An 11428-nucleotide genomic window follows, 5' to 3' on the forward strand; every position below is an offset into this window, starting at 1 on the left:
TTTTCTTTTCACTAATATATCCTCCAAATTTGTCCATATTGACATTTATGTCCTCTTCCTTCTTTTTTCTCTCTCTTTTCAAGTACATTAAAAACCGCTTAAAACATGTAACTATTAGTTTGTTTGGTCAAGATTTTAATAGATAATAATTGCTTCTGATAAATAGGCGAAGTTGTCATATTTGTTGTGATTGAGCATTTAAATACATAATAAAGTGTTTTTGCTAGATATTTTTAATGTGTTATCAAATGACCGGCCTTAAGGAGCTCCTTCAACTGCGTCCTTAACTTCTCTAACTTGGGTAGAGCCATGCGGTATGACGGGTATGCGGGCGGCCTTGCTCCTGGATCCAGCTCGACCCTGTGGTCTACCTCGCGCCTTGGATATAGATATCTCAACAACTCTTCGGGCATCACGTCCTTGTTCTCTTCAAGCACCTTCTCTATGTAAGGTGGCAATGCCTCTTTAGCACCATTGTCTTCATCTAAGATCGCAATGGTGGCTACGAACGTCGGCTACCCCTTCTTTAGGCCTTTTACAAGCTGCATGACTGACAGGTGGGCTTGTCCTTCCTTCTTCGGCATCTTGACTAGAGGTACCATGCAGGGTCCCTCTTACTCCATCAATAATAGTTGTTGGAGATAGGGATCGATCATCGTGTGGTACCGTTGGAAGAATTCTTGCCCAAGTATTATATCAAAGTTATCTATGGGGTGACAGTGAAGCTGGTCTTACTTTGCCACTTGCCCAACGTGATGTCCACTCCATGAGCGACTCTACACACAGGAGTCAGTGGGGCATTAATCGTCTTCAGGCGGGTGTTGCTTGGCCCATAACTTATCCCTAACCTAGTTGTCGCTGTCTTGGTCATGATGTTGGCTTCGGTCTAGAGTCCATCATAGCACGAGCTAGCCATCCGTTGATGGATATGTCAATATATTGTGCGGAGTAATCTCCCACCTTCTCAGCTTGCTTCGTGATGGCTCGGCATAGCTCGATCATGCCTAGCTGGGTCGTGTCCGAACTTTACCCTTGGTCCACTTCCTTGTCCTTTTGTTCCTGTAGTATGGCACCAAGGTTCTTCATCTCCGGACACCTAGCATAGACGTGAGGACCTCTACATATATAGCAGCCGCTGCTCTTCGTGGTCTGCTCCTTCCTCTCGGCATAGCCCTGTCGTCCGAACCTCCTACCATCGGACTTGTTGGCATCATGATTCTTGGTAGGAGGGTGTTGCTCCTTGCCCTTATTATGATCTCCCCCACCTTTGGCATGAATACAGTTTGTTTCCTTGTCTTTGTTCTTGTCATGCCTATCATGCCTAAATTCCGTCAGGGCTTCGGCTTGGCTAATGGCCTCATCGATGGTGCTGACTTGGCGACGCTCCAACTCTGTCTTGGCCCAGCTTTGCAGCCCATCCATGAAGTGGAAGAGCATGTCTTCATCGGTGAGGTTGGAGATTTGAAGCGTAAGGGTAGTGAACTCCTTCACCTAGGCCCGTATGCTACTTGTTTGCTTCAATTCCCGGAACTTGCGTTTGGCCTTATAGATGACGTTGTTGGGGAAGAAGGCCTTCTTAAACTCATCCCGGAATTGCTCTTAGGTGTTGATGGTGCATACACCCTTCCCGATCTCAGACTCCTTGCGCTTCCACCATAACATGGCCATCTCCAAAAGGTATAGCACGACTGTGTTGATCCTTGTCTCATCGTTCTTCACTTTGTTACACTTGAAGTAATTCTCCAAGTGCCAAAAGAAGTTCTCCACCTCTTGTGCATCACGAGCACCTTTGAACATAGGTGGCTTGGGAGCCTCAATCTTGGCCTCCCTGTCCGCGCTGGACGTTACGCATCTCCTTGCTTTTACGTTTCCTTGAGTGATGCCATCTCAGCCTTCATGGTCTCTATCGTGCTTAGCGCGTCCATGAGCTGACACTCCAAGAAAGTGATCACCTCTTTCATCTCGTACTCGGCCGCCTTGCGCACATCCAACTCTTTCCGGATGTTGTCATTTTCCTCAAGGGTGAATTCCTCTAGAGACTTGAACTTGCTATCGAACTTGTTCAAGCGCTAGACCAATATCTCTACGGCCTACCGGGCACCATCCACCCTTGCGATCCACTTTATGTCGGGCGTGACATCTACGAGCTCCTCGCCTCACTCATCGTCACTCACCTCAGTGGCCGAGGGTGAGTAGGATGTTAGGGCCTCGCTTGGTGTAGGATCAAGCGGCACCTCCTCATTTCTCTTAGAGTTTTTCTTTCCCTTGCGGTGCTTCCTTCCAACATCTTGCTTGACGTTGCTCTCTCACTTGCCATATCCCTTAGTAGAACCTTGCTCTGATACCACGTTGTCACGGACTTAGACTTTAACTAAGACCTCCGTGCGGCACTTGAAAACTTACTCACGAATCTTTCACGATCTTACAAACTCAAGTAAGCCTTTAAGACTAGATCGCTAAGGGAACGCTAGATTATAAGAAAGACAAGAGAGCTTTTATGAAGAAAGTTTTGTATTACTTGGAAGAATGCTTGATTTTCTGGATGGTTTTCTACAAATGAATGCCCCCTCTATTTATACCAATCCTAAGGGGCTCAAGTGTAAATAAAAATTGCTATACAAGTCCTTCCATATTTACAAAGAAGTTCCTATTCTAGAATTTTCTACACTCTAGAGAATTCCAAGTCTTTCGAGACTTCTCTACAAGTCTTTCGAGACTTCTGTACAAGTCTCTATAAGTTTCTAGAGTCTTCCATTAACCTCTCCAAGACTCTAGGTTCTTTTCCCTTCTTCATGATCAAGTGACGGGTCATAACACTAATGCATATAATATGATATATTTATATAGTTAACGTGTCTACGAAATAAGCGTTTGAGAGTATATACAAAAAAAATTCCGAAATTTTGAGTTAAAAATATATAATAAATATTTTGTCATGTGTTCAATGAAATAAATCATAGTTTGTGTGTCTATATAAAAATTTGCAAGCAAATCAAGAAATAGTCGGTGCATTCTACTTTCTTTAACCAAATCTTTTGAATCCTCTATTTTCTCCGTGTCAATTTATATATTATTATTTTATAAATAGTTTTAAATAAAAATATAGAGAGAGCGCGCTAAATATAAAATAAATCAAATTAAGCGTAAAAATAAAATTGAGTTACTCAAATTGCCAGAGAGAGTAAAAATTATTGAACTTTAAACTAATCGAAACAAAGCAATCACACTTGTTCCCCCTCTATTTCCTAAGTGGGACCCTTTTGAATTACAAACTTCTGGGGAAGGTGGTAAGTTAGGTATGCTAAAAGAAAAACGTGTATTTATGTACTTACTGATAAAATGAGGTTAAGAAGGAAGAAATTATTTCCTACAATTTTATTATTTAAAATGGTTTAGAAAAAAAATAAGAATAAAGTTTTTTAAAATTAATATTTTTTTATAAGAAATAAGATTATTTTTTTAAAAAAAATATTTATTCGAAAAAAGGGCATTTTTGACTCATTTTGTAAGGGGCGTTTTTGGACCATATTATCAACAACAAGGGCATTTCTGGTATAAAGTATTGACGACAAAGATATTTTTGGACCAAACTATAAATGTAGGATATTTTTGTTTATTTCGCATAGTTTAAGGATATTTTTGAACCTTTTCCAAATAAATTCTTGGATTGAACATTCATTAAGAAAATTATTTAAGTATATAAATTAAAGGTTGCTTTCTACTATTGTTTTTTTGATTATTTTTAAATTAGTCAACGAAAAAATGTAAAATAGTTTATAACTTCATTAAATGATGTGTAAATATGGAAAAAAAATTCAACAATTTTTTATACGTTGAATAATTCACTTATTTTGATCTGTGAAAAAGTCTCAACAATTTACTTAATATGAACTAGACGGAGCATAAATTTAGAACATATTATAATTTAGAATTAGAATTTCAAATTCATAAATTTTAATTTTAACTTGACCTTTATAAATAAATAGTTGTAATAGATATGCTTTAATTCAATTGGAATTTTATTTTTAGAGATCAAATCTTAGGCTCAATTCGCATATTTCATGTGAAATTTTGATTTTAGCTCTAACAACAAAAATTAGCCATGTCGGTGGTTATGCAGATACAGAAGCAAATAATTTTTTTGTGATCAAAATTAATTATAATCAGAGTATTTAATTAATGCTTGAAATTTCCTACTTTAATTACACTCATTGTATATATTTTCAAACACCTTTAAAAGCCTATTTATTCACTTTTCCATATGATTTTTCACTGTGTGCTGCCTCATCAGTGATCAACAGTAATATTCTGCAAGGTATATTTTTCTATTTTATATATACTATATTCTGAAGTTAGTGAGGACATAATCTTAGATAGGAGGATATATTGAGGTCGAGAATTAGGTACTAGTAGATAATCGACATTGTCGAGTTCTCATTATTATTATTATTATTATTATTTCTTTTTTATTGAGTTTTTTTTACTTATTTGTTATCTTTGTTTCGTTTATTGTACTATTTGTTGTTGTTACTATTTTTTTCTTTATTGTTTTGTATATGGTTTCTTCATTAATCTTTTTTTTATTCTAGTGATTTGAATATGCTTTATTTGAGTCTATGATCTATTGAAAATTAAACAATCTTGGTGAGGCTATATACACACTATCCTTCCGTGTCTGTGACATTTTAGTATTTCTTCCTTTCTTCCTATTTAAATACCAATCAATAATTGACTATAAGCTAATGGTTTTGTTTGCACCTGGTTTTACCAAAATCCATTGGATGTTTGTCTATTGATCAGTATATTGACTTCTTTACACTACAAATGTTTATCACAATCTTTACACAACTAGAATATTAACAGACTACAATCACTTTTAAGTAACCATCCAGTACCCAAAATTTCCTATCCGACTAAATTTGTATAGCATTAAGTGTTGGAGTAAAAAATTTCATTAAAAAATATTCAAAATATAAGAAAATAAACATATGAAAAAATAAAAAAAATTCTAACATATATTATATAATACATACAACTTTTTTTTTTTGTACTTGTCTAACACCTTTTAAATAAGGACTGACTGCCTATTAGGGCTATAAAGAGGAAACAACTTCTTATTATTGGTGACTTTTTCATTCTCCAGATTTAAATCTGAAATTCTCAATTAAAAAAAAAGTTTTTTATTCAACTCACCACGTCCGAAATATTATATAGCGTGGTGTATAAGTTTGTAGAAGGACTTTCTTTCAGTAGTGCAAGAAATCATGATTGGTTATATTATTAGTATTAGATGAAAGTGAATAAAAACATAAAAATAGTACGTAATATAATTTCTTGTAAAAACCAATTTGAATTAGTTATGCGCAAGTAGTATCTGAACTATTATTAAATATATATATTTATTTTTTAACTGAATGATGGTGATATTTCTAAGTTAAGTTAAAAAAAGGAAATAACTAATAATTGATGTACGTTTTAATGAAATTTGAAATATGTGGGCGAAACATTTAGCTAGCTTATAGGGTGTAAAGGCATGACTTTAAGCTGAAGACAACTTGGAATCCAACACAAAATAATTGGACAAAGGTCTATCCACCTCATTATATGGGGTATTTAATTATCTTTTCTATTTTTCTCCCATTATTTGTCTGCACTTTACACGAGCCACTGTTTCTGTACATATCTACCAAAACTGAATGAATGAATGATGGCTGTAAGTTGATTCTGACACTTATCACAAAAAAAGCTGCAATTTTTATCTGATTCCTCAAAAATCTGAAGCCAACCCATTTCATTTCACTCACTATTCTTCACATTTACGCTGATTTACCCTGTTTTTCTCTCGGAATTTGTGCTTAGATTAGTGTCATTATGTTGTATTATTAGTGTTCGACGTTCTCATCTGGGGGTTGTGAGGTGAAATTTCGTTCATTTAGCTATGTTGCTCATACTTTTTAAAAATTGATGCCTCACTCGTGTTGAATCTTTAATAATGATATACTTTTGGAGTGATATTTTTGAAGAGTTTCTTGTTTTTGGTTAGTGTTTGGATCTTGTTAGCTGAGTGTATTTAGTTAATTTGTGTATTGTGTGTTAATGTGGATGATAATAGAGTGACTTGACTTATACTGCTGGTGGAGTATTTGTCTTAGACGTGAAGAAAAAGATTTCTGAAAACTAATAACAAAAAGTTAAAAGTCTTTTAATTGATTCTCGATTTATATATGTGGTGTTTAAATTAATTTACATATTTGGAATTTTCTTCTCTATCTTTAATTCTTTATGACTGTTGTCCTTTATAAATAAGTTTCTTGATCTGGCTACATTTGACTGACTCAGAGTGTTCAAGGTTCTTTCTTTTTGATTAGCACGAAACAACAATTTGGTTTGCTTCCTCATTTCCCATTCATATTTTCTTAAATCTACTTGTGGTAAGGTCTGTAACAAGGGTTTGCATACACTTTAACCTGTGTGTGTTGTTGTTGTTGTACTTTCTTAAAGCTACATTTAGTTGTCAAAACACAGTACTTGGTTTATTTTATATACATCCAAGAGATGAGAAATTCAATTTATGATATTCCAGAAGGGTACTGGTATATATAATTGAGTTTTTACTTTTTTATCTAAGCTTCCTGAAAACACCATGAAGTTTTGGATTGGCAAAAATAAATCATTTTGTTAATCTACTTAAGAATAGAGTTGTTAACCTTTTGTATGATGTTGTCCAATGAATGTTACTATATTTGTATGCTTGTTAGAAAGAATAACTTACAATGAATGTTACTATATTTGTATTCTTGTTAGAAAGAATAACTTACCCTTTAAAAGTCTCTTAACATTTATTTGGTTGCTTCCTCTTGGCAGTATATGACTAGGTTCAAACAGGAGTGAATTCGTGGAGGTTAATCTTCTAATGGACTTCAGAACCTTGTTGTTAATCTTTTTGGCACTATGCCCTGCATTATCTGCAAAAACAGTTAAAGAAATAGTACTTACGATTGATGCATCTGTGAAAATTGCCTGGACAGATGCTAATTACATTTGTGCTACCATTGATTGGTGGCCTAAAGAGAAGTGTAACTACAAGCAATGTCCTTGGGATTCCGCATCTATTATAAATCTGGCAAGTCCTACTAGCTTGTTATTGAAGGAATATGTTGTTCTCTAATATCTAATAATATAAATATCTTATCGAATTTCTGGTTAAGGAATAAGTGGTCAGTGTTCATAACTGTGTTTTGATTTGTCAGGATTTATCTCATCCATATCTGGAAAATGCTATACGAGGTTTGCACGTACCATTATGCCATAATTTTTAACTTGATTCCAATTTGTTTATGTTATTACGTGTTGTACTCTTTTCTGATTTAAATTTATTGGTGATAACAGCTTTCAAGGGTTTGAGATTACGGCTTGGAGGTTCTTTACAAGACCAAGTAATATATGGCGTAGGCAACTTGAAATCTCCTTGCGGTCCATTCACTAAGCAAAAGGATGGGTTGTTTGGATTCTCTAAGGGATGCTTGCATATGCAGAGATGGGATGAGCTAAACAACCTTTTTAAGAAGACAGGGTAAGATTGACAAATTTTGTCCTTCTCCTAATGCATGTAACCATGTCCTGGCTAATAATCTGATCTTCTCCTAGGCTGCACGTTCCGGCTCAATTCTTTGTTTGTTCTTCTCTTCTTTTCTTTTCTTTCCATTTACTACTTTCAATCTACAGAAGCTATTGAGGAAACATTCGCCTCCAAGTTTGGTTAGTGCCCAAATTTTCCCACTTTCATCTTTTTGAATGACTCTTTGAAGGTCAAAATTGATGACATTCCACATCCAATCCATGACTCTATTATGTCACTACTTCTGAATCATAAATTTGCATCCACAACTTCGAGAAACCTAATGTGGAATATTGTACTTGAAATCTATATTTCTTTTTACACTGAGGACTATTACCTATACCAAAAAAGTAAAGTAAAAATAACTCTACGACTGTCGAAAACTTTCCATGATTCTAAAGTTCCCCCCTTGAAGTTCATTCTAGTTTCACTGCATTTGCTGTAGAGCACTTGTGACTTTTGGCTTGAATGCACTGTATGGGAGACGACCGACAAATAGGCATGTGTGGGGAGGAAATTGGGATTCCAGCAATGCCCTTGATTTCATAAAATACACTGTTGCCAAGGGCTACCATATACACTCATGGGAATTTGGTATAATTTCTGTCATATTTCTTTCTTCTTGCAACTTTATGTAAATCTCTTTCCTTTACCAGAGCCAGAGAGGTTCCTTTCCTTAATCATGCTTTTCTCGTTTTGTAGGAAATGAATTGAGTGGTAGCGGGATTGGTGCAAGTGTTAATGCTGTACAGTATGGAAATGATGTTATCCAGCTGCACAGTCTCTTAAACCAAGTATATAAGAATTTCCGTGAACGTCCTCTACTATTAGCACCAGGAGGATTCTATGACCCTGGGTGGTTCAGCAAGCTCCTTCAGGTTTCAGGGCCTGGCACTGTCAATGTCTTGACACATCATATTTATAATCTTGGCCCGGGTGAGCTAGTGCGAACCTTTTTCCCTTTAAGATTGGAGTTATATTAAAAGCCTCCTCGACTTAGAAAGTCTAGTTTGTATTGTAAAAAGTAAGCTTCAATTTAATTAAGAAAGGACTACTTTAAACTCATAAAAACCATTGATGAAATCTTAAATGTTTTTGTTTATCACACATGGTCTCCCTTTTGCTGTTATTTGAATTATTTTGTTGGTAAGATCATTTGAGATAATAGAAAGCTGCATACAAATTCTTTTTGCTGGTCAATTTAACTAATCACGTTATCTAATAAAAGAAACTGAATATATTCCTATGGAAAAAGAAGTTTGTACATGTGCGTTGCACATGGAAGAACTAAAGATGAAAATGTAGACTTTAAAAACCATTAACATTTACTTGATAAAAAAACAGCTTTTTTCCTTAAAAAATCTCATACCATCATGGTTTGTTGTTGTTCTTGTTGTTGTTTTTGAAACTTTTAACTAGTGTAATCTTAGTACTCCATTTACATCCTTGAAAAATTGACCGCTTCAATCTATTTCTTCATGTGATTATTTGCTTAGTTGTTTGAAAGACTCTAGAGAGTTATTCTGGTTTATTCTTATGTAGTTTCTTTCTATTATCTAGATTCTGGTGCTGGTAAATTTATTTATGTTAATTAAACCAGAAGTGTTCTGTTTCAGGGTCCGATAGCAAGCTAGTGGATAAAATTTTAAATCCTGAATACCTGAGTAGAATAGCAGGCACATTCCGCAGTCTTACTCAAACCATTCAAAGAAATGGTCCTTGGGCTTCAGCTTGGGTTGGAGAATCTGGTGGAGCCTACAACAGTGGAGGTCCTAATGTGTCTAACACCTTTGTAGATAGCTTTTGGTAAAATTTCTTGCTTAATTTATTTATAGTATTAGCTAGCAGTCAAGTGAAACAATTCCAAAGACCTTTAATATGGATATAGGTACTTAGATCAGCTTGGGATGGCAGCCAAGCACCATACTAAAGTATACTGCAGACAGACGCTTATAGGTGGAAATTATGGGCTACTTCATACCAATACGTTTGTTCCAAATCCTGATTATTATAGGTGAGGTGCTTGACTACTTTATTCAAGTTTGGCTTCACTCTTTCATTAGAAGGAGCAGGCTGTTAATTTTCATATTTATGTATTGAAGTCCGTGAGAATCTGAGAAAAAAGTTTTGATCCTTCTGTTTTCAATTTGATACAGCGCACTTCTTTGGAATAGACTGATGGGAAAAGAAGTTCTTGATGTTGTCAACAGCGGAGCACCACATTTGCGCTGTTATGCCCATTGTACAAAAGATAGAGTATGTGTATATCCTGATTCACTTATGTAACATTAGATGCATTACTACGTTGGAAAATTGTCTTGATAACAAGTGCTTTAAACTTCTTTATTTGTTTTCCTTCTGTTGCATAAGCTATCATGTCAATGTAACATATATTGTGGAGGCTCAGACATCAGATATGCTCTTAGTTAGACTAACAAAGATGCAATTACTCAAGTGTTTCTCTGATATTGTTTTGGAATCAAAGTTCTGACACATAAGGACCATAAGCTATTTAGGTTTGTGAACCCTACAGGGGAAGTTATAACTAGATGAATTATGTTGCACTCCTCCATTTGTAGGCTCTGCAATAAGCCTTAGTTGATTTTTCTTCTCCTGAGGGAACACTGTCTCGGTATGAACTTATCTGCAACTGGTGTATACACTAAACCAACTAATGTAAGACGTGTTTTTCATACATGCACTTATCACTTAGCCATGGTTAAATAATGTGTTTTTCAACTTTTAACTTTTCACTGTCAAGGATAAATGATTTGGTTTTGGTGTAAACACTGGGGCAGTTGAGTGTTTGCACACCAACTCTGCCATTTGCCTTAGTTCGAAAACCAACCTTCATATTCTTGCATATCAGAATTGCAGCCAAATGACTCAACTTATGCACTGTGCTACTTATATTTTGCTTTGTTCTGAAAAAAGGATCATCCAAAATAAAGGATTATACTCAATTCCCTCCTGTGTATATATCAAATGGCCCAGTTTTGGTGTTGCTTAGTCCACTTTCCTCTCATCTTTTGTTCTCATTTATGTGTATGTGCTACTGTCTTCAAAATCTCTACTTGATTATTTGCATCTCGTACTATTGCCATTGACCATAACCGCGTATTAACTCACTGATGTTGCCTTTTTGCAGGCAGGTGTGACTTTACTTCTGATAAATTTAAGCAATCAGATTCAATATGCAATCAACATCCAATCTAGTGCAGATACCAGCTTGCAAGTTGGTGAGAAAAAGGATCACAATAAGAAGTCACTCGCGCACAGTATTAAAGAAAGTGTTTCGTGGGTAGGAACCAAATCATCAGATGTTACATTATCTCGAGAAGAGTACCATCTAACTCCCGAAGTTGGCAACATTAAAAGCAGAACAATGCTCCTCAACGGGAGATTATTGCGACTCACAGAAACAGGAGACATTCCAAGTTTGTCTCCAATACTTGAAAATCTAAATTCTCCAATATCTATTGAACCATTGTCCATCAAATTCATTGTATTTCCCAATTTTAATTCTCCCAGTTGTAGATAGGTATTATTGAGAGCTTCAATAAAAATATAATGTGGCTACAATAAGATCAGCCCCTTTATAGTCGATTATAATTTTACATGGAATAACGCATTATAGAATCAAATATGTCAGTTCAACTATTCCTCTCATCTTCATCTACCTATGTTACATTTCTTTTATCCTTTTTTAAATTTAGTTCATTTATTTAATTTATGTTTTTAGCTTTGTGAATGTGGGTTATAATACGGTAAATTAGCAGAATGATGTAACTACCAATTAAAAATCCAACA

General features: G+C 35.2%; 1 protein-coding gene across 2 annotated transcripts; it reads left to right on the forward strand.

The window, feature by feature from the left end:
• Positions 1-5622: 5622 nt before the first annotated feature.
• Positions 5623-11317, forward strand: LOC129894290 (heparanase-like protein 1). Of its 2 annotated transcripts, none has more exons than XM_055969906.1 (10): positions 5623-5713; positions 6865-7123; positions 7251-7287; positions 7390-7573; positions 8064-8212; positions 8321-8554; positions 9235-9424; positions 9507-9632; positions 9775-9874; positions 10767-11317. In XM_055969906.1, exons 2-10 carry the CDS (start codon positions 6914-6916, stop codon positions 11157-11159), a joined length of 1623 nt encoding a protein of 540 aa, XP_055825881.1. In that variant the 5' UTR covers positions 5623-5713; positions 6865-6913; the 3' UTR covers positions 11160-11317. The 2 variants fall into 2 exon arrangements, with proteins under 2 accessions (XP_055825881.1, XP_055825880.1); XM_055969905.1 differs by having other exon boundaries at positions 5629-5916.
• The last annotated feature ends 111 nt before the right edge of the window (positions 11318-11428 follow it).

This window comes from Solanum dulcamara, chromosome 7 (genome assembly GCF_947179165.1).
Source record: "Solanum dulcamara chromosome 7, daSolDulc1.2, whole genome shotgun sequence".
NCBI classification, from domain to species: Eukaryota; Viridiplantae; Streptophyta; class Magnoliopsida; order Solanales; family Solanaceae; genus Solanum; species Solanum dulcamara.

What these genes read in the sequence shown, in the direction of transcription:
- LOC129894290 (XM_055969906.1), top strand. Translation starts at nt 6,914, where the DNA reads ATGGACTTCAGAACCTTGTTGTTAATCTTTTTGGCACTATGCCCTGCA. An exon ending in TATACACTCATGGGAATTTG is followed by an intron (nt 8,213 to 8,320) that starts GTATAATTTCTG and finishes CTCGTTTTGTAG; the next exon opens with GAAATGAATTGAGTGGTAGC. An exon ending in CCAAATCCTGATTATTATAG is followed by an intron (nt 9,633 to 9,774) that starts GTGAGGTGCTTG and finishes AATTTGATACAG; the next exon opens with CGCACTTCTTTGGAATAGAC.